This window comes from Narcine bancroftii, chromosome 9 (genome assembly GCF_036971445.1).
Source record: "Narcine bancroftii isolate sNarBan1 chromosome 9, sNarBan1.hap1, whole genome shotgun sequence".
Taxonomy (NCBI): domain Eukaryota; kingdom Metazoa; phylum Chordata; class Chondrichthyes; order Torpediniformes; family Narcinidae; genus Narcine; species Narcine bancroftii.
This window is the reverse complement of record NC_091477.1, coordinates 121466899-121494680: the sequence shown is the minus strand read 5'-3', so window position 1 is coordinate 121494680 and position 27782 is coordinate 121466899. Positions and strand designations below refer to the sequence as shown.

General features: G+C 49.3%; 1 protein-coding gene across 1 annotated transcript; it reads left to right on the top strand.

Annotated features, from left to right (window-relative positions):
* Positions 1-391: 391 nt before the first annotated feature.
* LOC138743633 (nucleotidyltransferase MB21D2-like) lies at positions 392-27782 on the top strand (the record flags this gene model as incomplete). The annotated part of the gene is made up of 2 exons (XM_069899158.1): positions 392-662; positions 24947-27782. Coding segments are annotated over 2 exons (1542 nt in total), but the record flags the coding sequence as incomplete, so codon positions are not given.

Below are 27782 nucleotides of genomic sequence, written 5' to 3'. Positions count from 1 at the left end.
TGAATTTATTGTTGTTGCCAGTGAGGCAGGAAATGTGGAGAGAAATTAAAGCTGTTTTAAAGGCGCATTTTGTGAACGACCTGGCGCCTTAAAAACCACTTGTGACACAGGAGCGATTTTCCCAGGAAACGCGCACTGGATACAATGAGGCGCAGGAGCGAGCGGTGGGCCGGGCCGTGATTGGTCGGCGAGCGGCCGTGACGGGCCGTGATTGGCCGGCGAGCGGCCCGCGCTACATTGTTACACGCTTGTTGATTCGGGCTCCATCTCAATGTCCATTTCATTCGTGTTTCCGACGGGACCTGGAGACGCTGATTGGCTCGTTCGCTTGATTTGTTCGGCGCTACCTGCAATGCTAATTAAAGCTGGGGGAGGGGCCGGGGCGATCTGAACGGGAAGGGCGCCCTCCCGCCCGCCCGGGGGCTTTAAATCCCCACCCCTCTGGAATCGGGCGGAAGATGCGGCTCCGAACGGTGCAGGCACCAGACCGAGTGCCGGTGCGGCCAAGTCCGCCGCCGCCGAGCTGGACTTCAGGTCCGGAACGAAGGTCGGAGATTTGAACACACTGATCCAGGAGTTCGGCCGCCAGGACCAGCGGGACCACGACGACCACCGAGCCCTTGAAATCCACACCGCCAAGGACTTCATCTTCTCCATGCTGGGTGAGTGGGTCGGCGCTCCCCCTCAGGGCAGGGCAGCCCCCCACCCCTCCCTCCCTCCCTCAGGGCAGGGCAGCCCCCCACCTCCTCCCTCCCTCAGGGCGGGGCAGCCCCCCCACCCCCTCCCTCCCTCCCTCAGGGCAGGGCAGCCCCCCACCTCCTCCCTCCCTCAGGGCGGGGCAGCCCCCCACCCCCTCCCTCCCTCCTCAGGGCAGGGCAGCCCCCCACCTCCTCCCTCCCTCAGGGCGGGGCAGCCCCCCACCCCCTCCCTCCCTCCCTCAGGCAGGGCAGCCCCCCACCCCCTCCCTCCCTCAGGGCAGGGCAGCCCCCACCCCCTCCCTCCCTCCCTCAGGGCAGGGCAGCCCCCCACCCCCTCCCTCCCTCCCTCAGGGCAGGGCAGCCCCCCACCCCCTCCCTCCCTCCCTCAGGGCAGGGCAGCCCCCCACCCCCTCCCTCCCTCAGGGCAGGGCAGCCCCCCCACCCCCTCCCTCCCTCCCTCAGGGCAGGGCAGCCCCCCCACCCCCTCCCTCCCTCCCTCAGGGCAGGGCAGCCCCCCACCCCCCTCCCTCCCTCCCTCAGGGCAGGGCAGTCCCCCACCCCCTCCCTCAGGGCAGGCAGTCCCCCACCCCCTCCCTCAGGGCAGGGCAGCCCCCCACCCCCTCCCTCAGGGCAGGGCAGCCCCCCACCCCCTCCCTCAGGGCAGGGCAGCCCCCCACCCCCTCCCTCAGGGCAGGGCAGCCCCCCACCCCCTCCCTCAGGGCAGGGCAGCCCCCACCCCCTCCCTCAGGGCAGGGCAGCCCCCCACCCCCTCCCTCAGGGCAGGGCAGCCCCCCACCCCCTCCCTCAGGGCAGGGCAGCCCCCCACCCCCTCCCTCAGGGCAGGGCAGCCCCCCACCCCCTCCCTCAGGGCAGGGCAGCCCCCACCCCCTCCCTCAGGGCAGGGCAGCCCCCCACCCCCTCCCTCCCTCAGGGCAGGGCAGCCCCCCACCCCCTCCCTCCCTCCCTCAGGGCAGGGCAGCCCCCACCCCCTCCCTCCCTCCCTCAGGGCAGGGCAGCCCCCCCACCCCCCTCCCTCCCTCAGGGCAGGGCAGCCCCCCCACCCCCTCCCTCCCTCCCTCCCTCAGGGCAGGGCAGGGCAGCCCCCCCACCCCTCCCTCCCTCCCTCCCTCAGGCAGGGCAGCCCCCCCACCCCCTCCCTCCCTCCCTCAGGGCAGGGCAGCCCCCCCACCCCTCCCTCCCTCCCTCAGGGCAGGGCAGCCCCCCCACCCCCTCCCTCCCTCCCTCAGGGCAGGGCAGCCCCCCCCACCCCCTCCCTCCCTCCCTCAGGCAGGGCAGCCCCCCCACCCCCTCCCTCCCTCCCTCAGGGCAGGGCAGCCCCCCCACCCCCTCCCTCCCTCCCTCAGGGCAGGGCAGCCCCCCCACCCCCTCCCTCCCTCCCTCAGGGCAGGGCAGCCCCCCCACCCCCTCCCTCCCTCCCTCAGGGCAGGGCAGCCCCCCCACCCCCTCCCTCCCTCCCTCAGGGCAGGGCAGCCCCCCCACCCCCTCCCTCCCTCAGGGCAGGGCAGCCCCCCCACCCCCTCCCTCCCTCCCTCAGGGCAGGGCAGCCCCCCCACCCCCTCCCTCCTCCCTCCCTCAGGGCAGGCAGCCCCCCCACCCCCTCCCTCCCTCCCTCCCTCAGGGCAGGGCAGGCCCCCCCACCCCCTCCCTCCCTCCCTCCCTCAGGGCAGGCAGCCCCCCCACCCCCTCCCTCCCTCCCTCCCTCAGGGCAGGGCAGCCCCCCCACCCCCTCCCTCCCTCCCTCCCTCAGGGCAGGGCAGCCCCCCCACCCCCTCCCTCCCTCCCTCCCTCAGGGCAGGCAGCCCCCCCACCCCCTCCTCCCTCCCTCCCTCAGGGCAGGGCAGCCCCCCACCCCCTCCCTCCCTCCCTCCCTCAGGGCAGGGCAGCCCCCCCACCCCCTCCCTCCCTCCCTCCCTCAGGCAGGCAGCCCCCCCACCCCCTCCCTCCCTCCTCCCTCCCTCAGGGCAGGGCAGCCCCCCACCCCCTCCCTCCCTCCCTCCCTCAGGGCAGGGCAGCCCCCCCACCCCCTCCCTCCCTCCCTCAGGGCAGGGCAGCCCCCCCACCCCCTCCCTCCCTCCCTCAGGCAGGGCAGCCCCCCCACCCCCTCCCTCCTCCCTCAGGGCAGGGCAGCCCCCCCACCCCCTCCCTCCCTCCCTCAGGGCAGGCAGCCCCCCCACCCCCTCCCTCCCTCAGGGCAGGGCAGCCCCCCACCCCCTCCCTCCCTCCCTCAGGGCAGGGCACCCCCCACCCCCTCCCTCCCTCCCTCAGGGCAGGGCAGCCCCCACCCCCTCCCTCCCTCCCTCAGGGCAGGGCAGCCCCCCACCCCCTCCCTCCCTCCCTCAGGGCAGGGCAGCCCCCCCACCCCTCCCTCCCTCCCTCAGGGCAGGGCAGCCCCCCACCCCCTCCCTCCCTCCCTCAGGGCAGGGCAGCCCCCCCACCCCCTCCCTCCCTCCCTCAGGGCAGGGCAGCCCCCCACCCCCTCCCTCCCTCCCTCAGGGCAGGGCAGCCCCCCCACCCCTCCCTCCTTCCCTCAGGGCAGGGCAGCCCCTGGTGTTCCAAGACGAGCACCCTTCATCCCCCCCAGCAGGAGCACGGTGGCTTTTCCAACCCACCTTCGGCAACTTGCAGCGACTCCCCGGCAAGTTGCAATTTTGATAAACGGGTTGTTTGGGTTATTTCGCGAATCATTTCTCTGAAGTTTCCTTTGTCTTTGGCGGTTGTTCGTGTCTTAACCATTAACGTCGGTGACGTGGTGAAAAGCCCCCGGGAAACGTGGCGCCGGGTATTCACTGGGTGCAAGGGGCTGGGCCGGGTCTCTCGATGGGACAGGGGAGCAGCCATGAGTACAAGTGTTGCTGGTCTGTCCTGGGCTCAGTCCTTGCTTGTGGCTGAAATGACCTGACTTGTCCCATTCGATCGTCCTGGCCGTTTCTTGCTGCAGGTTCCACCTCTCTGCATCGATCTCCAATGTCATCTCTATCAGGGCCATTCCTTGCTCCTTCCTTTCTGACCAGCCTATGGTTATCGACATTGTACCGTGTTAGTGCGCACCTATATGCGGGCTGCTGCTGCCAGGGACATGGAAAGAAGCTGGAATAAACTTGTTGAAGAATATACAATAAAGTGCTAAAAGTGAGTGGTAATCGTGCAGGCCGTCCTTTGCATTGGAGCAGTTGAGTGAAACAAGGGGAGTTTTGGAAGGAAACCAGATGCTGGTTTCTGCTTCGATCCCTTCTTCCTGAAGGGAGCAGTGAGAAGTTGTGTCCAGGGTGATGGGGTCCTTTATGATGATCGATGGCTGCCTTTCTGAGGCAGCTCCTCACATCAATGTCTGCAGTGGGGGTGGCAGGTTAGAGCCTGTGATGGACCTGGCTGGGCTCACTGTGTTCCTGGGTACCAGAATTCCCAAACTGCGATCAATAAAATTAACCCCTCAGCCACAGCAGAATTTCACTCTGCATCGTGGAGTGCAGGCAGCCTTCTCCACTGCCTACTGCCTCCAAAATCTACCTCGACAAGGGCTTCTCAAATCGAATTGTGTTTGTCATTCATACCCTAAACCTTAGTGCACAGTAAAAACAAGATAACCAGCTCCATGGTCTGGGGAAAGGTTATTGACATGGATAAATTCTATTTCCAGTAGAGACAAGCAGGGTTCACAGAAATTATAATTGCTTAATTCGATTTAGAAACTTTGCAAACCATATCTGGACCTTGACTACAGTCTAATTAATTCCTTAGTTTTGTCTAATTGTAGATAACTCTCATTAACAACTTGGTTTCCTTGACAACAGTCAAAGCTGGGACTTGGCCTCCACATTGTCTTGTTGAACATCATTAGTTGGGTCCAGGTGTTGCATACATTGACTGCATTTTAGTGTCACCATTTCGGTATGAAATTTTTTCAACCGATACTTCACACACTGCACCTCTCGAAGTTTGAGAGCGTCTTCTTTCCAATTGTCCCCAGCTCATTAAAACAATTTTTTCTATTCACCATGACCTAATTTAATCCTGAAGTTCTTCCTAAATAATACATTTGCAGCCAAGGTTATTGGGTAACGTGACTTCTACAGTTGTAAATTACAATTGATTTACTATGCATATTCTTCTTTGGCTTGGCTTCGCAGACGAAGATTTATGGAGGGGTAATGCCCACGTCAGCTGCAGGCTGATAACCTGCTAAATACATTCAGCTGAGGCCTGGTGCTTACTGATGTCTGGGAAACGACTGGTTTATGTCTGCTTGCCAGTTTGGAGTCGAGAAGTCCAAGCTGACTTCCAGAGTTGAACAATTCCACAAAAGTACTCACTTTTGTTTTCATTATTTTTGCACAAGGATAACTGAACATTTATTGCCGTGTCTGTATTTTTAATTCAATGAAGGATTATAGTTTTTTTTGTATTTCTTGCGAAGTACCTGTTGCAGCAAGTAAGAATGTTGGGTATCTTGTACAATATTTATGGCAACTTGAGGAGGGGACAATGTACTGAAGGATCCTGATGAGTTGCTGTTCAATTTGTTTCTCTCCCTGCTGAGTTCCTCCAGCAGATTTCCTGTCTCCTTTATTGCAGCTTGCATTCAGAGCAACATTCTTCTTCCCCCCCCTCCCCCCCCCCACCCCAAGCAATTCTCACCTTCCCTCTCCTGGCCTCCCCTATGTCCAATTATCACCTTTTGTTTTTGCTGGTCTTTATTCTCCTGCCCTTGCTTTTCCTGGAACCTTGAAGAAGGGCTCAGGCCCGAAATGCTGGTTGTAGATTTTTCCCTCCCATCGATGCTGCGAGACCTGCTGAGTTCCTCTGCCATTTGTTTTTACTACAGTCACAACAGGTGACTCCAGCAGGTAGTTTGGCTTCAGATACCAGCATCTGTTGTCTCCTGTGTGATCCCACTGAGGGATGTCAATGGGTTAGTGAGTGCGCATCTAGTCCACAGATGGAAAATAATGTGTGATTTTGGAAGGATTAAGCAGCAAACCTCATAGGAAAGAGTCTACCAGGGACACTAACGTCCTGGCACACCAAACAAATGATTGGTTTTCAGACAAAAGTAAATTGGGAAGACTGGAGAAATGTTGTCTTTATTGCAAAAGGTGAGGAGTATTGGACATCCGGCTGCACGGTTCTGGGATCACCAGGAGAAATGCTTGCATCTTTGGTTGAGATGAAGAGGTGAATCATTGCAGTGACTCTTGGGAGGATGTGCTCTGTAGTATTTAAAATGAAAGCTGGTCCTGTGAAAGGTGAGGGTGAAGGGATGAATTCACAACCTAGAATGCTGGAAATAGCAGATGGGGCAGTGTCTGAGGAAAGAATTAAAGAACCCATCTCAGTCACAACTCTTCTCCCTCCTATCAGATTAAAGATGCACGTGCTTGAAACACACCTCCAGACTTGAATAATTTCTCTCCTGTTACACTTTGGAAAAGACCCCATTCATAATGAATAATTACAAAAAATACATGTACAGTATGGTAACAAGACCATGAGCCTGTCCTGCCCAATTGACCTACATTATAAATGGTGGGATAAATCCAGAGGAAAACCATGCCGATATGGGGAGAATGTGCGAACTCCTTGCAGACTGCACCGGATTTGAACCCAGGTCACTGATGCTGTGTAATAGCATTGGGCTGAACTAACTTTGCCACCCCTATGATGCCTTGTTCTAATTATACCTTTGGTCTTTGTAACATTATTCTCTGCGACTTTAATACTTGAGTTGGCGTCTGGATAACACACACAACAAAGCTTCCTAAATTATAATTTTTAAGAATTTTATTTATGGAATATTAGAAGCTGATTCTGCCCAATTAACCCACAATCTCTGTACATTTTGAAGGGTGGGAGGAAACCCACGCAGTCATGGGGACAACCTACAAACTTCTTGCAGACAGTGCGGGATTTGAACCAGAGTTGCTGGTGCTATAGTAGAGACGCGAACTCTGGTGTCTGAATGTGTGACAATAAACAATTCGCTCTGATAACAATTCACTTCAGTTTTGATGGGTCTTTGATCTGAAATGTTAATTGGCTCATTCCCACAGATGCTGCGATCTGGTGAGCTCACAGCATTTCTGTTTTCATTTTGGATTCCCGACCTCTCCAATTCTTTTTGATTTCTGAGATGGATTGTTCAGTCAGTAACCTCGTGTCCTGGGTGCTTCATGGTCATAATGAAGGGAAGTGGGTGTAAAATTCAGATTTATCATTAGGAGTACAGGCATGACATCACACACAATGGAGATTCCTTTTTCCTGCAGGCCAGGCCAGTGTACATATGTGAACAAATAAAGAAAAATAAACAAACTGCAATAAAACAAGAGAAAAATTAATAAAGTGCACAAGTAAGCGTCCTTAAGAGAGTCCCTCATTGAGTTTGTCATTGAGGAGTCTGATGGTGGAGGGGAGCAGCTGTTCCTGAACCTGAGGGTGAGAGTCTTGTGGCCCTGATGCCTCTTTCCTGATGGCAGCAGCGAGAACAGAGCGTGTTGATCCTTGATAATTCAAGGATGGCAGAGTCCCCTGTCGATGTTTTTAATGATGGGGAGGGTTTTTACCTGTGATGTCCTGAGTCCACTACATTTTGGAGGGCTTCGCACTCTGGTATTGGTGTCCCCATACCAGTCCGTGATGCAGCCGGTCAGCACACTCCACCACACCTCTGTCAAAATTTGCCAGGGTTTCTGGTGTCATGCCAAACCTCCGCAAACTCCTGAGGCAAGATCTTCCAAGATGGGGACTCCCAAAACATAAATTTGCTCACCCTCTCCACTTTTGATTTCCCCCGATTGTACACCTCTGCTTTTCCTTCCTGATCAGCGTTTTGGTGTAAGGTTGTTGGTAGTGCACCATTCGGCCAAGTTTCAATCTCCCTCCTCTTGTGTGCTGATTTGTCGTCAATGAATTTGGAGATGGTGTTGGTGGTGTTGTTGTACCAAGCCCCACAGTCATAGGTGTAAAGTGAGTAGAGCATGGGGCTAAGAACGTAGCCCTGTGATGCTCTGGTTCTAATAGGGATTGTGGAGATGTTCTTGCCAATCCTAATTGGGTGGCTGGAAGTGGGGAAATCCAAGATCCAATTACAGTGGGATGTTGAATCCTCGGTCTTGGAGTTTGCTGATCAGTTTTTATGGGATGGTGTTAAATGTTGAACTGTAGTTGATAGGGCATCTGGATATGTGTATCTTTGCTATCCAGGTGTTTCAGGGCTTTGTGTAGAGCCAGTGAGATGGTGTCTGCCGTAGATCTCTTTCTATGATGAGAGAATCTGAATAGATCCATGTCGCTGCTCAGACACGAGCTCAGATGCTTCATCAGCCTTTCAAAACACTTCATTTAGGCTATTACCACCCAGTACTTGGGCACCGTTATGATTGATGCCTGTTTGAACCAGGTGGGTACTGTGCCCTGCCAGAGTGAGACGAAGATATCTGTGAATACATTAGCAAGTTGGTCAGCACAGATTTTTAATGCTCTTGGGGGAAGAAATGGTGAAATATCTTGTCATCAAAAGCCTTTCATCAAGTAAGTTTTGGGTTGTCAACACTAAACTATAGGCCCAGATGCAGCACCGTTTTCTGATTCTTAATCATTTGCTGAGCTGATGTAAGCTGCTTAAAATTTGGTACAGTTGACAGATTTTAATTTGATTCCTTTGTCCATCTGTTGTATTGCAAAGAAATATAATTCCCTTGTCTGAGAACAACCTGTCATTTTAATAGCTTGCAATTTTTAATGCTTTTTCTGTAACAAAATAGTCCTGTGATGAATGGGGGAAGAGGCAGAAGGATTTTAATTTGATCAAGTGCAATTTAAGTATGAGGCCTAGTTCTTTTAAATTCAGACATTAGTTTAGTTGCCACTGATGAGGATTAAAGGGTTCCAAAGTGTCTGAGAATTAACAAAACAAATGCTGGAGGAACTCTAAGGTTCAGTGTCCATAACAGGTAAAGATCTATAGCCCATGTTTTGGGCCTGAGCCATTCAAGGTATGAGTAAAAAAAAAAAAGACCTGGAATACTGGAGGATTTTGGCAAGTTTCACAGCATTCCTGGGAGGTAGAGATGTATAACCCATGTTTCGGGCCTGAGCTCTTCAAGGTGTGAATAAAAAGCAGGCAAACGTCTGAATTAAAAGGCTGGGGAGAAGGGAAGAACTGCAAGTGGGCTGTAGGCATCCAATTTCTCTACTCCTCTATCCCTAAACTGAAGACCGCCTTTTTCATCCCCTGCCCATCCTTCCCTTCTCCCAACCTTGTAATTTGGACCCCTGCCTGCTTTTTACTCTCCTCTTGAAGGAGGGCTTGTGCCCGAAACATCGGTTATGTATCCTTGTCCCCTACAGAAACTGCGAGATAGACAGAGTTCCTCCATTTGTTTTTTATTTCAATCAGTATCTGCAGACTTTGGTTTCATCAGTGTCTGAGGCCTGGGCAGACTGTCCCAAATGGACATGTGGTGGCTGAAAGTGTTACTGAACAAGAGGAATGAGCTTTGGCTCTTGCAAAATGCCAGAACTGGGAACCGTTCCTACTTCAGGGTATCATGGGCTTCAAATCCTCCAATGCTGGCCAGCTCTGATTCCACAGATTGCGCACTCTGTATCGAGGCGTGGGTGCACTCTGGTATTCTCATAGATGTGGTTAATTGCACACTTGTTTTTTTGAGGGGAACATGTTGATATAGAACCAAGTGGTGGAGCCATGTTGGTCTGAAGAGACTAATGTTCAGTTTGCATATCAGTAATCCACCCACCTGCCTAATTTACAGGAGTTGTTCGGTGCAATGTGCACTGTTTATTGCAAAGGGAATGGAGTGTACAAACTTTACAGCTTTTTCAAAGTCCTGGAGAGATTATCCCTGAAGCACTGTTCAGATTTATTCTCCAAATGCAAGGACGTACTTGCATTGGGGCCAATGACAGAACAGACTTGTTAGTCCAAATGATCAATTTCTGCTTCTATATCTTGTGGTGAAGATTGTTCACTCATTTGATTCTTGGAATGAAGTTGGATGGGGTGGACCTATATTTGTGGAGTTTGGAAGAATGATTTTTCTCTTGAAACTTGCAAGATTGAGGAGGATTGACAGAGGATGTTGATGGTTTCTCCTGGTGAATGTATCCAGAGCTTGGGGGAAGATACAGAGGAGATTGCAGATGCTGCAGCTGAACTCTCACCCAGAGGAACTCAACAGGTCGAGCAGTATCAATGGGAGAAAAAGGATGGTTGAAATTTCAAGTTCAAACTCTATGTGCAGGAGCAGTTAAGAAAACCGTGGGAGGGGTTGGGCAATCAGGTAGATGCAAAAGAGGCCAGAAAAATGACGGGGTCAGGTAGACTAAGATGGTGGGTGGTTTCAGAACTTGTTTCAGAGACTTGTTGGTCTATTCCAGGAACTGAAGATTAAGTCACTGAATGTTGAAGGTGGAAGTATGAATGGAGAGGGATGGGGAAAGTTGTCTTGAGGAAACCAAGATTCAATTTATAGAACGGAGTTTTATTATATAATATGTCTGCTGTAAGGCACAGATTTGCTATTGGCAGAAATGGCCTTAAGTGCCTCCCGACAGTCGCTTATAGGAAAGAGAAGCAAAAGGAAGTTTCCCCACCCTTCCGCCCCCCCCCCACCAAGTCCGTAGATTCACCTCCTGCACTTCAGCTCCCGCAGCCACAGTCCAGTCCAAACCATTAGCAAACCAAGCTCCAGATCCTAACCTCTGACATGGTCAAGAACCCTTTGACACCCCTTTGCATCCTGGTTCTGGTACCCCTACAGCCAGTTTCCAGCAGTGTGCAGACAAACACGATTCTTCTGACACCAGTCTCCAGCAGCCCACGGCCTCTGGGTTCCTCACCTAGAGTCACCAGCAGCCCATTGCGTCTGAAGGCCTTTCAGTGGCACAGCCCCCTCACTAGTCTGTCACTGTGCCCAGGTTGTCTCCTCTGCTTCTCCTTCTCGGGTGGGGGATGGTCTCCCTGCATTCTGGTTCCCTGTGCCAGTCCTCCACTCCCCTGGAGTCTGCAACCCCTTGTGGCGATCTTGGGCACAGACCTCGTGGTTATGGGATTTTAAATAAAACTACTGTCGGCTCCTCAATGGATATAGGGAGAAGGCCGGGCAGTGGGGCTGAGTACTGATAAAGGGTCAGCTCTTGGAAGGGCAGACTCAATGGACTGAATAGTCTATTTCTACTGCTATGTCTTGGGGTCTAACTTCTTACAGACAGTGCTGGTTATGAACCCAGGTCGCTGGTGCTTGAACTGCATTGCACTAACTGCACTTCCCTGCAGAGGTTCACGAAGATGGGGGAGTTTTTGAAATCTGTTCCAAGGTGGTGGTGATGGTTAATGTCACATAATGAGCACTGAAGTTCTTGCTGCAGTTGAGCAGGTATTTGGAAAGAAAAACTTTAATGGTAAGCTAACTGAAATTGAGACAATACATGAAATGATAAATATTTAATGGTCATCCATTCAAAGCTGAGGAAGGAACTCTACCCCATGAGCTGAGAGCCTCTGGAATTCTCGACTGGGGGCCCCACCGAGATGCAGTTGCTGAGTATTTCCCAGTAGGATTGGTTAGAGCTTTTGATCTGTTATTGAAGGCGGGTTGACTCTGAGAAGTGGGGCTGAGATGTACAATCAAGTGATGATTTTGGATGGGTTATGCACTCACACCTTTCTCCCTTCATCAACATGAAACACCCTGGTACATTTGCTCAGTTGGGTTTTCATATTGGTCAAATTGGAGGAAATGGAAAAGGCAGTTGAGCTAGTATATAAGCACACTGTATGGCCTGTTCCTATTTCATAGAACTTGACCAGTTTGAATTGGATGGACGAAAGGGTAAATGGAGGTATATGAAGGTCCCAAGATACTCCGGGGGGTGGGGGGGGGGGGGGGGTTGGAGGAGAGGACACGTTTGGGTCTCGATGTGGGAACTGCTTGAGGTTGTGATCTGGAATTTACTGGCTGAGAGGGTGGATCAGAAACACTGGGCCTGTACCTTGAAGGGAGTTGGAACTGGGGTGTGTCTGGCTTTGAGCTGGAATGTTGCTACAGTCACTGCCTTTCCAATTCGGGTTTGATGCACAGTACGATGGAGGCGTATCCAGGCACGTCCCAAGATGCAGATCAGCTGAAAGCACTTCAGAGCAGTGAAGTTGTGTAGATAAAGAGTCCAGTCTTGTTCAGAGCCTCGACATGGATGTTCTGATTGATGAGGGATCAGTCAGGGCTGATTTTATCTCAAAGGTTTGAGTCATGTTCATAAAGTGAACAATGCTGACCATTGAGCGGGTACAAGATGTTAATTGTAAATATGAGAGGGAGGCCAAAGTCCTTTTTAAAAGCCCTCCACTTGCTGGGCCCTCTTCATTTCAATACATTTGTTGCTCTTTTACACCATGTGGTGAGGTTGCTGAGCCCTGGGCTTCATTCCCAATTACAGACCTTCAACCCCTTTGCCTTCATTTCTAATGCCCCATTAGTTTGTACACAATACGCACTTCCCAAACCTAGTCTGAAGGCGTGGGTGCTACTGCCTTTTGAAGCATCGTTACAAATAGCACCCTCCAGCCACATGACATGAACAGACCTTTCTGCTTTCCATTAAACCTGCTCACCTTTCCCCTCCCTTCACGTCTTTCACCAGCCCAGCCACCCCCTCCCCCTCATTGCTGCTGTCCCCTCTCTCCTTTCTCCACTTCCCATCTCCTGCCTTGCCACCTTCCTTTCTTCCCCACCCTTCTGTTTGGATGCTTGCTGGGATTTTCTCATACCTTGATGAAGGGCTGAAGCCCAAAATGTCAGTTTTGTATCTTTACTGTTGCTTAAGACACTGTTTGACCTGCTGGAGCTCCAGTATTTTGTTTTGACTTCATCCACCGTGTTTGCAGAATTTGGTGATTTACTACTTATTGCGAATAGGTCTGATCCATGATGGCGAAGAGCATCTGTGCTGGATTCCTATCATAAACCAATGATGGGGGATCTCCCAGAATGGGAGGGAACTGGGAATGAACCTGATTCACTTGTGCGTTAGGAACCCAGTCTGACCGTTGCCCTGATTAGTCCACTTGAATTCCTCATTTGGTCCTCTGGGAATTGTTGGTAGGTGGAGGAGCAGGTAGTGTCAAGGAAACTGAGGCCACAGAAGGAATTGGACAGACTAGAATGGGCAGAGAAGTGGCAAATGAAATATAATGTTGGACAATGGATGGTCGTGCATTTTAGTAGAAATAAATGGGCAGATAATTTTTTTTAAATGGGGAGAAAATTGAAAATGCCCAGATGCCAAGAGACTTGGGAGTCCTCGTGCAGGACGACCTGAAGGTAAACTTGCAGGTTAAGTGGGTGGTGAAGAAGCCAAATGTGATGCTGGTGTTCACTTCAAGAAGAATACAATCTAAGAGCAGGGATGTGATGTTGAGTGTTTATCAGGCCCTGATGGGACCTCGTGGGGAGGATTGTGAGCAGTTTTGGACTCCTCATTTAAAGGTGTGCTGATGTCGGAGAGGGTTCAGAGGGGGTTCACAAGGATGATTCCAGGATAAAAGGGTTATCATAAACACTTGACAGCCCTTGGCCTCTCTGCCTTAGAGTTTAGGCGAATTGGTGGGGGGGGGAATCACATTGAAACATTTTGCATGTTGAAAGGTTGTTTCCCCACAGTGGGACAGTCTAGGACAAGAGGACACAACTTTGGATTGCTTGGAGGAATTTCTTTAGCCAGAAGGTGGTAAATCTGGATTTGTTGCCACAGGCGGTAGTGTATCTTAGGGAGAGATTGATGGGTTTGTGGCAGCCCGCAATTGCAGGGATCAGACTGACACACCGCGCAGCAGCAGACGTGGACAGAGATCGCTAAAGTGACTCCCAGGGCAGTGAACCAGCAGGGGTAGAAGCTGGGGCAGCATCAGACCAACAGCCCTAAAATGGCATTGGTCAAGCTGCCCAGCTAACTCAGCAGAAACAGGCTGGGGAAGAAGGGCAGTCACAGTCGATCAGCAAAAAAAAAAATGGTGGGAACTTGAACAGTATAAAAGCAGCCTTTCCAGCCCTAATAAAGAACTGAGCTTAACCTGCCACACTATGGGTGTGTTTCTTTGTAGCAGTCGGCTACAGCTTCTTTATAAGCCAGGGCATCAAAGGTTATTGGGAGATGGCTGGTCGATGGGACTGTGTAGGAAAATCAGCTCATGAGTTAATGTCCTGGCTGACTTGATGGGCTGAGTAGCCTATTTCGGCTCCTATATCTTGTGTAAATTTTCGTGGCACTTTGGAAAGGCAGCTTTTGTTGACAGCACAGAAGATTAAGCTTTTCATCATGTATTGCTATGTGGGGATAAATTCAACTCTATACAAGTGAGCTAGATTGTTTTGAGGTGGTGGGGGGCAAGCGGTGGTAGTTAAAACAATGAGCAAACAACTCGAGGCTACGTTTAACCTGTATGAAGAATCCAGTTACTTTGAACTGGATCTGCAAAGGTTTAACCGCATCTGCTTTCAGCAATAAAAATGTGCTTGGATTACTGGACTGTGCTGGATGAGTTATTGACATCTAACAGGACAATGTCCATTTCAAACTGATTGGACTAGATTGAGCTGTTATGGATTTTTTTTTGCCAGGCAGCTCATCTGCTTGTGTATTGAATGTTTCAGTCACTGAAATCGGGGCAATTGTGCTCTTCAGTCAATAGACCAGCAGAGAGATGGCAATAACCTTTGATCTTTGAGCATTTTCTGGTCATCCTCCATCTATTTATGGATTTTGGGAAGATAATTAAGCCTAGATGGAATGTTGCTAAAGAGCTTGTGTTTCTGACCATGGCATTACCTCCACTACTTGAAACACTGGTCTAAATTGGTGATTCTTAAGGGGGGGGGCAAATGCTGCCCCCCTGGAGGCTACAGCATATTTAAGTGGGGGGGGGGGGGTGCTATGGACTGAAATCCTTAAGGGGGTCCCAACGTCTATAGGGAGTGGGAAGTAAGGAAGAAACCAACATATGACTGCTTCACAGGAAAGGGGCCCATAAATTTTGAGCGGAGGCCATGGCCAAAAAAAAGTTTGAGAATGGGGTCAAGTGGACAATTTGCCTGGTTAGCGCCCCTGTATGTGGCATTTAGACCTGGTCAACCATGTCAGAATCCAGCTGGGTCCCTGACCAACCTAGGAGCTAGTCAGGGACCCCAGTTCAACTTGCCTAGGTCGCGTCCACGGGCAATTTGAACTGGAATATGGCCGACCTGCTTATTCCAGTGATGCCGGTGGGTGTTAGCGGGCAGCCAACATCTGGCAGTATTTCTGGTGAATGCGTGACTTGTCATTGCAGGGGATGGGATCCCCTTAAATTGCTGGGTGGGTGATTTAATGGATTCATTTCTCCCGGAGATTTTAAATGTGCTTCCAGCACCTTTACCCCAGTAATTGCACCTGGGTCCCTGGAGGGCGACTCAGGTGCTGCAATTTAAAAGGTGCTAGTGGCTGCAGTAAATGCTAGAATAATTTGTGGGGTGGGGGGAAATTAAATGAGAAAATTATTTTGTTGTAGTTAATTGTCTCAGGAGGAGAATTAAACATTGTTTCGAGAGATCAGTGATAGGCTTTTCTAGCCTGCAAGCTTTCCCAGCCCGAATACACCCACGAGACAAATTAATATCCTAATCCTGCACTTTGGAAGGTGGGAGGGAACTGGAGCAGCCAGGGGAAGCCCAGATGGGTCAAAGGAGAATGTACAAGCTCCTTTCAGACAGTGTCACTGGTGCTGGCTGTGCTACCCATGCTGCCACGAGTCTGGAGGAGTGGTCTTGTCTGGTTGTACGTGTACAGTCAGATGCTGATGACCTTGAACTGGTTTGGCATGGTGATTACAGATGATCTTCCATTGTGAAGGAGTAGAAGTAGGGCAGATGGAGTTTGTGTGGCATTGTACAACTTGGACCAAGACCAATGTGGGCTTTCGCCAATGCATGCTTGGGACTCTTCACAAAGGATTCTGTTTTCTGGATCAAAGCAGTTTCCTTTCACAGCCACAACCTGGTCTGAACACACCCTTTGTAAACCCTGGAATGGGCTGGGGCCTGTAGAATTGCAAACAAAGAAAACCTGTCTCAGCTGAGGCCAGGTTCAGCTGGCTGCCAAAGCACCAAAATGTGGGAAGGTTCTGCCTTTTGAATCCTTGTAACGTCACACAGAACAGACGTGTACAGACTCCTGCTGTTCTGTGAATGTGGAGAAGTTGTTTATTTTAGCTGATGTATTAACAGGGGTGCAGGACTAATTTTAAGTGCTGGAGTTCACCTAAAACAGTGATGGGGAGGTACCTGGTTCTCTGGTGAGCTCTGGCAGGGCTGAACTCCTGAGTACTGACAAATTCCCAGCATTGATGTTGGGAACGCCACCTCACTTCATCTTTTGCACCAATTTATTTTTAAAAGTAATTTGTAGCAATATTTACAATTATTTATGTAATGCTACTGCAAAATGCAAATTTCTTGACCTGATTATGATGATAAATTCTGAATCATTTAACATCCAAAGGTGACATAACAGGTGTATAAAATTGAGGGACATTCATGGGGTGGACAGCCAATGCCATTTTCACAGGGTACCAAGGGCTAATCCCAGAGGATATGTTTTAAGGTGATTGGGGAGAAGTTTAGGGGAGATGACAGAGGCATGTCATGTGGTGGGCTCTAGAATGCAATGCATTAGAGACTCTTGGACAGATGGATGCAGGAAAAATAGTTGGTTGTGAGGGAGGGATAAGATTGTTGTAGGGTAGGTTTAGATAGGTCAGCATGACATTGTGGGCCACAGGTTCAGTTCTTGTTACTACTTGGCTTTAAACTCTTTGAAATACCCTTGGGTGTAACATAGAGATGCAGCACAGCAATGGGCCCTTCAGCCTTCTGAGTTGTTCTATCTATCAACTATCTGTTTACAGTAATCCCAATTTACATTCTCACCAACTTTGATCAATCTCACTGGAGTCCTTAAAACTGTGCCCAATTACCATGTCCCTTGATGGTGTGGAAGGAAACCCATGCTATTTTCGTGAGCTGTTCAAACTACACAAGACTGGAAGTTGGGAGTGTACCTGGGTCTCTGGCACTAGAAGGCTTTTGCTCTACTGATCCATGACGATGGAAGATAAATCTCTGGGACCTGATCAATATCCTAGGGCATTATGGGAAGTTGGGGAAGAAACTGGCTGAGTTGTGGTAGAGGTATTTGCATCATTGTTAAGATGTGCCAGACGACCAAAGGATGGATCATGTGGAGTCTTCATTGTAAAATGCTGAATGGACAAGCTGGGAATGACCAGTCAGATCTTAATGTCAGTTGTGAGTAAGATAATGGAGAGATGATCTACATCAGTGGTTTTCAAACTTTATTTCCACTCACCTACCACCGTGAGAATTTCCTATGCCATTGGTGTTCTGTGATTAGTGAGGGATGACTTAAGGTGGGATGTGAGTGGAAAGGAAAAGATTCAAAACCACTGATCTACATGCCCTTAGAAAGTGAAGAATTGTTTTGGGGTTAGTCAGCTTGGCTTAGTGTGGAGAAATTGTTGAATTTTAATTTTATTTTGGTTGTACTGACCAGTGAAATTGATGGTAGGGTACTGGACAGGTTTTTCAAAACTTTTGACAAGGGCCTGCATGGTGGGCTGGGTTGCGTGGATCCTGGGTGAGGTTGGGTTGGGTGAAGTGAAGATGGATGTGGATGAAAGGAGAGTCTGTAGACACTGCTTGTAGTAAAAATAAAGATAAATAGCTGTTTCAGGCCTGAGCATTTGGTGGTAGACCTTGAAGATATCAGGCCTGAAATGTTGGTTATGTATCTTTAATCCCCTGAAGGGTCCAAAACGTCAGTTAAATATCTTTGTAGATGCTGAAAGACTGGAGTTGCTCCAGCATTTGTTAATTTATGGAGAGGACTGGTTCAGAGTTGGAAGCAGTTTCCCTGCTTACGATGTGGATGCTGTAGGACTGATTTCAGATTTATTGTCCAGTGCATACATGACATCACATACCACCCTAAGATACTTGTGGGTGAGGCAGTTTACCACTTGAAGTGCAAAAAAACCTACACAGCGTATACATGTAAAGAAAGATTTCAACCAGATAACTAACAGACTGTGCAATACAGAGAGAATTAAAAAAAATCAATAAAGTGCACAAGAGTTGATAAATGAGTCCCTGATTGAGTTTGTTGTGGAGTCTGATGGTCAGGGGGAGCAGCTGTCCCTGAACCTAGGGGTGCAAGTTTTGTGGCACTGAAACCTTTCCTAATGGCAGCAGCGAGAACAGAGTGTGCTGGATGGTGTGGGTCCTTGATAATTGCTGTTGCTCAATGACATCAGCGTTCCCTGTAGATGTTCTTGATGGTGGGGAGGGTTTTACCTGTGATGTCCTGGGCTGTGTCCACTACCTTTTGTAGGGCTTTATGCTCGGGGATATTGGTGTTTCCATATTAGACCATGATGCAGCCAGTCAGCACGCTTTCCACCACAACTCTGTAAAGATTTAACAGGGTTTCTGGTGTCAGACCAAACCTCCACATACTCCCAAGGAGATGGAGGTGTTGACGTGCTTTCTTCATGATGCCATTAATGTGTTGAGTTCAAAAAAAAATCCTCTGAGGTGGTGATTCTAAGAACTTAAATTTGCTTATCCACTCCACCTCTGATTTTCTTCCTCCTACCCAATGATCACATGATCATACACCTCAGGTTTTCCCTTCCTGAAGTCAACAATCAGCTCCTTAGTTTTGGTGACATTGGAAGGTTGTTGGTACATCATTCAATCTCCCTCCTCCCCTTTGCTCATCCCATCTACCGTGGTATCATCAGGCAACTTTGTATATGGTATTATTGTTGTACCGAGCCCCACAGTCGTAGGTGTAAAGTGGTGCTCTGGAACTGATGGAGATTATGGAGATGTTCTTGCCAATCTTCACTGGTCTGGAAGTGAGGAAATCCACGATCCAATGACACAGTGGGGTATTGAGTCCCAGGTCTTGGAGTTGGCTGTTTTGAGGGGGGATGGTGTTAAATACTAAACTGTAGTTGAGAAAGAGTATCCTGCAGAGTGGATCTTTACTGTCCAGGTGCTCCAGGACTTTGTGAAGGGCAAACAATTGAACAAGTGAATTGAAAATATTTTGTGCAAGTTTATCTGTAGGGGAGGTCCACATGCAGATTATCCATGTAGATGGAGGAGATTGGGACAGGACTGCTGTACTGGGAACAGACATGGGTCTCCTTGTGTGTTGACTGTACTGCCTGGAATGAACAATGTGCTAAATGCAGACAGATGAGGTAATCTTGGTAGAGGACACCTGAAACTTCCTTCTGAACGTCAGCCTGAATTATGGGCTGGAGCTTTAATTCAGCAATCACAAAAGATGGACACTAAATCTGTCAATGGCACTGTACTTGATTTGCCCAGTGTTCATTTAAATTGATGTCACAATCTTTGTGTATTTATAAAAAAAGACGAGTGAGCTATTTGAAAACTTCATGAAGTTTGAAATGTGGGACGGGATGAATGTGGTTCATTTGCTTTGGGTAAATTTCCAGGCCTGGATTAAATCTTGTCAGCTACTGAAAGAAATGGAATGAACAGACTCTGGCCACTGTCCAATTCTTGGCTACAGGAGAAATCGAAGATCTCTCTTGTTAAGAAAGAACAAATGTTAAAATGAATGGGATAAGCTGTAGGAGGGGAATGGCTCCAGCCAAGGCCATGAGGAGCTGCAGAGAGTTGTGAATGAGTCTCAGTCAATGAGCATCCTCCTCCCCTCCATCCACTCTCACATTCCTCCCCCCCGTCTCACCCCCCAATTCTTTAACTGTCTATAATTCTCACTACCTTGGAAAAGCAGCCAACATTTATAGACTTTCCGAATCACAGGCACACTCTTCATTTCCTGTGCTAAAGATTCGCATTATTAACTGAAGATTGGAGCAGGTCAAGGCCATTCAGCCCTTTGAACCTGCTTCACTATTCAATACTATCATGGCTGGTCATTAATAGAATAAAGGTACTGTTCTTCCATTTTGCTTGTCCTCAGCCTGGCAGTCCAGTAGGCCACGGACAGATGTCGGTGTGGGAATGGGAAGTGGAATTGAAGTGGTTGGCCACTGGGAGGTCCTTGCCTTTGCAGCAGAGCAAAGGTGTTGAGTTTCTTCCCCCTTCCCCAAACTGCACCTTTCCCCTAATGTAGAGGGGAACGCTGCTGTTGAGCATTGCCACTGACCAGAGGATGTGGAAAGCATGGAGAGGGTACAGAAGAGGTTCGCCAGAACGTTGGCTGGTGAATCAAGAAGGTAGTCATTTGGTATCCAGGATGAGGGAGTGAATTAGGCTTGATACTGGCTTTCTGGGTGAAGCCAGAGAGTGGTAGTAGATTTCCTCTGTGGAGCCCTGTGATTAGTGATGTGCCTCAAAGTTTTGTAAACTGTCATCTGTAACAGTGACTTGGATGAGGTAACAAATTGGATCAGCATGTTTTCTGATGACGTTAAGATTGGGAGTGTAGTGGACAGTGAGGAAGTGATGGAATTGTGTTTAAAGTTATTTTGTGGGTTTGGACACAGGTCCTGATAAACTATTTTCAGTCGCAAAGCTTGTTCATTGGAATATCTAGGACGATAGTTGCTGGAGGAGGACATCTAATTAAACAAGATTCTTTGCTGGTTTACCCATGTTAGAATGGAAACTTGGATGGCAGCTGCGTTTATAGTACAAGGAAACCATTTGCTGGTTGAACAGCAGACAGATTGGAGGAATTGGCTCAAAACTTTGTGGAAGAGCTAACGTCCTAATCTTTTAGCATATAGATGTGAAATAACTGTTGAGCAACAATATAAAGAATGAGTTTCAAAACAAAACTGAATTAAAATCATCTCTTCAGAATTATGCCTCAACTGTAATAGTTGGGTTTTGCCACACACATTTGTGCATAGTGGGGTTAAGGTAGTTAAGTGAGAAGTGTTGATTTGTGGCAGCCTGCGCGTACACAAACCAGCCCGCAAAATGGCCGACAGACACGGCAACAGCGATTCACCTGGGGGTGACACCGGCCGTCGTTCCAGGCGACCTCTGCAAAGCAGAAAGACTGGGAACTCTGGCAGGAATGTTGGCGTTCTGATGACATGAACCCCTGATGTCAGTGCCAGGTGCCCATATAAAGCAGAGCTGCCAGTGCAATGAAACAAACTTCAATTTTGACTCCTCGAGTGTCTTCCTTCCAAACTCATTGTAGCACATATGCTACAAGTTGATGATAAAAATGATTGTTTTGAAGTTACGATTGTCTTGGTGAATTTTTAAATCATTGCTCATTTAGTTTGTAGCAGGAAGATTTTCAACCTTGCAGGTGGATCTATGGAAAAAGCTGTTGCAAAGTGGTGGATTGAGTTTCATGCAGGCCAGAGTATGGTATTGTCAGGAAAGGACATGGCAAATGGAGTGTGTTGGAACAGGGAATCTGGGACTAGTTGCCTTTCCCTGAAAGGCGCATCAGTGGTTAATGGGATTGTAAGGAGCACTTTAGTCATGTTGTCAATCATAAATCCAAGTATTGAGTGCAAGAGTTGGGATGTTATGGTGAAGTTGAGCAAGACATTGGTGAGGCCAAATTTGGAGGTTTGTGTGTAATTTTGGTCACTTCACTGCAGGACAGATATCAATAAGATTAAGAGTGCAGAGAAGATTGAGAAGGATGTTGCCTGGACCTGAGGAGCTGGTTTGCAGGGAAAGGTCAAACTGGTTAGGACTTGATTCCCTGGAACATCTGAAAATGAGGGAAGATTGGTAGAAGTGTACAAAATGTTGAGTCTGGATAATTTACTGAGATTGGGTGAGACGAGAACTAGAGGACAAGGGGTAAGAGTGAAATGATGAGCAGCATTTGGGGAACTTCACACTGGGTGATGGAGTGTGAAATGAGCTGCTTGCGGAAGTGGTGGATGTGGGTTTGATTTTGACATTGAAGATTGGATAGTTGCATGGGTGGGAGGAATTTGGAGGGCTATGGTGCAGATTGATGAACAGGCAGAATAATTGTTTGGCACAGACTAGATGGGCTGAAGGGCTTGGTTCTATTCTGTAGCCAAGGTGTGTTGGTTATCTGGACTGCTTTTCATGTGTATGAAGGGGATGTATCATCTCTAGATAATGACTTGTATTGTCATGTTCACTGGTTTTGCTCATGTCCCCTCTGTAGTTGAATTTGAGATCCAGTCTTTCACTGCATTGCCAGGTGTGGTTGACTGCAGCTGGAGTCAAACTGTTGATAGCTCTAAGTTTAGCACTAGATTAGAGTGCAATAGGGGTTTATTATAGGATGGCTTTTGGAGTAGAGGTTGATGCAGGCTCATGGGAACCAGGTATTGGAGTTGGGGGTTCACTAAGGCGAGAAGGGCTCTTAGTCTCAGACAATGAAGGCTTCCTGTTTGTATCAGAGGTTGCAGATTGATTGAACAGGAGACTGGCAGCAAATCCACGTCCCCTCTGAAGGGATCCTTGCTACTTTCTCCCTTACTGTAAGGGGGTGTTGGGGGACACTAATAGCAACTTTGTCCGCCTTATGGCAGGCAGAAGACAATTTTGTGGCCCGGTTAGTGCAATATCTCTACAATGCCAGCGATTCAGATCGGGGTTTAAATCCCACGCTGTCTGTAAGGAGTTTGTATGTTCTTGGTGTCTGCGTGGGTTTCCTATCACCATTCAAAAACGTACCAGGATGTTGGTTAACTGGAGTTATACTGGCATGGACTTTTGGGCCGAAATAGTCTGTTACCGTGCTGTCTAAACAAAAAATTGCATGTTCTGTTGTATTTTAAAAATATTTGGATGAGCAGTAATTGATCCTTTTGAGCCTGTGCCACCAAATCGACCTACAACCAGTACATTTTGAATAGTGGGAGGAAACCAGAGTCCCTGGGGAATAGTCCACGCAGTCACGGAGAACGAACAAACTCTTTATAGAAGCGTGGGATTCGATCCCTGGTCCTGATCGGTGGCGCTGTAACAGCGTCGTTCTAACCGTGCTGATGAATCTTCTTGCTGCGTTTCTCCAGCATTCGTGTGAGCTGTCCCTGTCGTGCAGGTGCGTCTGTACACCATAAGCTGATTTCAATGCTTGGCTGAATGGCTAAATTCACCAGGATTGTTAACCCTCCATCTGTCACGCATTTCATTCGTGCACTGGGGCCCCAGCGGGCACTTTATTTGGTCTTTTTTTTTTAGAATAAGTCGATGGACTTGAGCTCCTTAATTAACTATACCTCCCCTGGCCTGGTTTCTCTCAATCCCTGAATCACTGCCTCTCTCTTGTGGCAGCACCTTGCAACTTCCTGATTGGAGATTTTGATCAGCCGTTCTGATTACCAATCCTCCTTTTATTTTCTTTAATTTCCCAAACACTATTCTAAACTCCCATGTTCTTGCCCTCCCCTCGAAGGGAAATATCTACAGTTTGTTTCCCATTCATCAAACAACGTTGATGTTTTTGTATCCTGGGTATGAAAAGTGCAGTAATTAGTGTAGATTCGGGCTTTCTCTCGCCCAGAGGAGCACATTAGTGATGTGGGGTAGCACAAGGGGGTGTTCTAATCATGGGTCTTTGACCTGCAGCACTGACAGCTCGTCAGCAGAAGTTTTGTGACCCAAGTGTCTCTTGCACATTTTCTGGTCGTGAAAATGTGCTGAAAGACTCCTGATATCACCATGGCGTCAGAGATGGTGTGACCTGGACAAGTCCATCCCCTTGGTGATGCAACTACTGCTGAATTTGAATTGCTTCCAATGCTGGGAAGTCAGGCGATTGCAGTCTCTTGGGAAGTTGCTCAATTGCAAATCCCAAGGTGAACTTTCAGTAACTAGGCAATGGGAAGTTGCCAACTTTCAGAAGGGCTGCAGCTCGACAGAATTTAGTCTCTCACTTTGCGGAACTGGATCTTGATTTGCTCCGTGCCATTCTCGAGAAAGCTGTATTACTGATCTTTGTTGGATAGAAATGGGCCATTTGGCCCACAGTATAAATGCTGACCAAGTTCCCATCCACACCAGAAGTTATTGTCATGAACAGTCGTGACATTTGGTGTTTAATGGCAGCATCATTGAGCAAATATTAATATTATAACCATCTTAAAACATTATGATAAAGTTGAGGACTGGTATGTATTTAGATCCAATTGTTGCTCTACCTCCTACAGTCCTTCAATTTCTACATTCTTTTATTGGTAGTCCTTCAGTTCGAAGAAGATGCGTTGCGGTGCAGTTCACTTGTGGACACTAAGGTGACTTTGCAGTCCCAGTCTGGAAGCACAACAGGGGCACTGTTGTAATAACTGGCTGCTGCTTTGTGATGCCATTCACAATTTTCCTCCAGTTTTTGGCAGTGCCTGATTTAAAAAATGTAGGCTTCAATCGCTCAGGGCTCGCCAACGGGATCCTGTCAGCAGCCGCCGCTTCTGGTTCTCTTTGCTGGATGTCGGTTGCGTAGGGTTTCCTTCAGTCTTTATAGCACTTGCCTAGACGACCTTGAGCTCTCCTGGTCTTCAGTTCACTATCGAGCATTTGGCGAGACAAATGGTGGTCATCCATTCTGATGAAGTGTCCCGCCCACTGCATCTGGGCTCTGATCAGGGATTCCATGCTGATGGACTTCATGAGACTCAAAACCTCCAGGTGTAACCAATGTCTTGGGCTTGAGCCCTTCAAAGTATGAACAAAATGTAGGTGGGCACCTGAACAAAATACTGGGGGTGAGGGGCAGGCACCAGGCAGGAGGTAATAAGTGGATATGGGAGGGAGGCCCATCAGCAAATGGGGAGGGTTGAGAGCTGGGGGAATGGGGGAAAACCAGAGAAGCTGATGTTAATTCTATCCAGCTGGAGAGGGCCCAGATGGAACATTAGGTGTTGCTCTTCCAATTTATGGGCAGCCCTGGTTTGGCAGTGCGGGGGGGTTGGGGGGGGGGGAGTCGTGGGCATGTCGGTGTGGGAGTGGGATGCAGAATTGAAATGGTTGGCCACTGGGAGATCCGAGTCCCTGATGTGGATCGCGAAGGCAGGCGGGGTCCGTGCTCTTCCAGGCGGTGCTGGCCAACAGCTTGGAGCAATAATACAACATTGTGATGTCTGCAGTTGAGAGGGAGAGTTATTTGCCCGAACTGATTATCCCTTTTCTTTGGTCTAGGTATGGTACAGAAGCTGGATCAAAAGCTCCCTGTTGCCAATGAATATCTCCTGCTCTCTGGTGGTGTCCGTGAAGGTGTGGTGGACATGGACCTCGAGGAGCTCGGCCTCTACGTTCGGGGGACGGACTACGACATGGACTTCACCCTGCTGGTGCCGGCCCTCAAGCTGCACGATCGGAATCAGCCAGTCACCCTGGACATGCGCCACTCGCCCCTTTGCCACTCTTGGCTCAGCCTGCGCCTCTTCGATGAAGGCACCATCAATAAGTGGAAGGACTGCTGCACCATGGTGGACCACGTCAACGGGGGTGCCAACTACTACTTCTCGCCCACTCGGGTTGCAGACTGGTTTCACGAGGCCATCACCATGGTGCTCGGTGAGATCCTGAAGAAGCCCCAGAGAGGGATGCCCAAGGTGGAGAAGGTGGAGAAGAACCACACGGTGATCTCTGTCATCCTGGCCGTGGGCTCCAGCCACATGCTGTACGACATTATTCCTGTGGTCTCCTTCAAGGGCTGGCCGGCTGTGGCCCAGAGCTGGTTGATGGAGAACCACTTCTGGGATGGCAAGATAACAGAAGAGGAGGTGATCAGTGGCTTCTACCTGGTGCCAGCTGCTTCCCTCAAGGGGAAGAAAGAGAATGAATGGAGGCTCTCCTTTGCCCGCAGTGAGGTCCAGCTGAAGAAGTGCATCTCCAGCAGCCTGATGCAAGCCTACCATGCGTGCAAGGCAGTGATAACCAAGCTCTTGTTCAAACCCAAAGGCATCAGCCCTTACCACCTGCGGAGTCTGATGCTCTGGGCCTGTGACCGTCTTCCGTCCACCTTCCTAGCCCAGGAGGACTACACAGCAATTTTCCTGCTGGGGCTGATTGATGACCTCCAGCATTGCCTGGTGAACCGGCTGTGCCCCAACTACTTTATCCCACAGTGCAACATGTTCGAGCACCTGTCCGACGAGGCAGCCATCCTCCTTGCTCGCAAGCTCTCCTCTGTGCGCTCTGACCCTGCCGAGCACCTGCGGACAGCCATTGAGCAGGCCAAGGCCGCCGGGCGCCTGGGCCATGAGGTGCTGCGAAGGGGCAGTGGCTCCAGCACCCCCTCCCCATCCTCGGACCACGGCTCCGGGGAGGGCCGTCACCAGGATGACTGTCTGGCCAAGAAGCTGCAGCAACTGGTGATTGAGAACCCGGGGAAGTCCATCTCGGTCTTCATCAACCCTGACGACGTCACGAGGCCGCACTTCCGGATTGACGACAAGTTCTTTTGAAGTGTTGGCAGGACATGGGGACTGAGTTTCACGACATGTTGGCCTTCAACTGGACCACAAGACTAGTGCTACACAGCAGAATGTCTCATCTACGGTCCTGCTTCCAAAGGCGAATTGAGGAGTCCAAGGAAAACTTGGCAAGGTTTAAATAGTCTGTTTTGTCAGATTGATTTAAGTTCTGATGCACAGCTCAAATCACCCAATAGTGGGTGGTCTTGGACTGGGGAGCTTCCCATGGCAAATCTGGGCATCTCTTATGAACCACGTGCAGCGTTTTAAGGGATCAGGGCTGTCGTATTTCCATCAAAAAAAGAATGTTTGGAATTCCAGGATGGGGGAATTTGACCTTGAGTTCCATGGGGTTTTCAACATCTGGGAGGAGATGCTCCAAATTTCTCTAGATCCTGGGATTTCCCACCCCCCGCCCCCCCCCACTTTTTAAAATTAAGGTCCTTGAACTGTCTTAGTTTTCCACTTGACTGACTTTTAGAATGTTCTCAGTTTGCTAGTTTGGCATTCGAAGGGCCAATTCCTGTGCTGAGTGAGCCAAAGATGGCCCCAAAGGAGGATGCATGAATGAGATTCCTCCCTTGGTGGCTGCAGGGGTTTATGGCTAAGCTCCTGGAGGGAGGAAGGACAAGGGTCTGCATCTGTGCAGAGTTCCATCCAAATGTGAGAAGCAGAGAATCTGGCTGAGGGGTGGTGGCATACACGTTGCCTCGCAGACTTGTGGGAGACCATTCTGTTTCACTTAAGTGGCTCTGGTGTCCTTGCTCTGCCACTTGCTTCGATTGTTGAGGTGCTGTTGATTTTTTTGATTAAGGCATTTATTTCCTTTTTGAACTGCCCCATTCTGATCTACTGGATCAAGTGCCGTTTATGGGGAAGCCCAGGTTTTCATGCAGCAGGTGATTTTAAAATTTGTATGCAATGTGTTTGAACGAGGTTTAAGATTGAAGTTTATTCACCTGCAGTGTCTTGCACCCCCTGCCCAACACCTTGCTCTCAAACTCTTGACATTTGATGTATCTTGCAACTTGGAGTTGTGTTGAATCAATGCATCCTGCATTGGCCCAGGAAAATGCATTCATCGAAGTGTTTATTGCAACCTTGTTTTCGGGCAACACCCCATTAACACAAACCCCTGGGGCAATGAGATTCGGGCAGTGAAGAATTCATGGAATTTTCTATTGCTGCTTCTTCCAATTAGTGCTGTTAATGCATTTCAAGAACTTGATTGGAAACTCCCAGCTGTATTAGACGCTCCAAATGCACTCCTTATGGTTTGGAGTCACAATGATCTTGATTAACATCAGCAAGAGAAGCACTAATTTGGGAAAAGTTCTGTTACTTGCACGGTCCTAACAGATCGACCTGTCCAATCACAATTATCTACCTTTTAGTCATTCCAAAGCTAGTTAATTGTGGAGTTTTAAATGCCAGAAATTATCTGCAGGCTTTTCATGTCACTTATCGGTAGATGATAAATATTGAAATTTCGGGAATATTGGTAAAAAGCTGAAGTCCATCTTGTTATTTGATGTTGCCGTAAAATTTTGAATCTA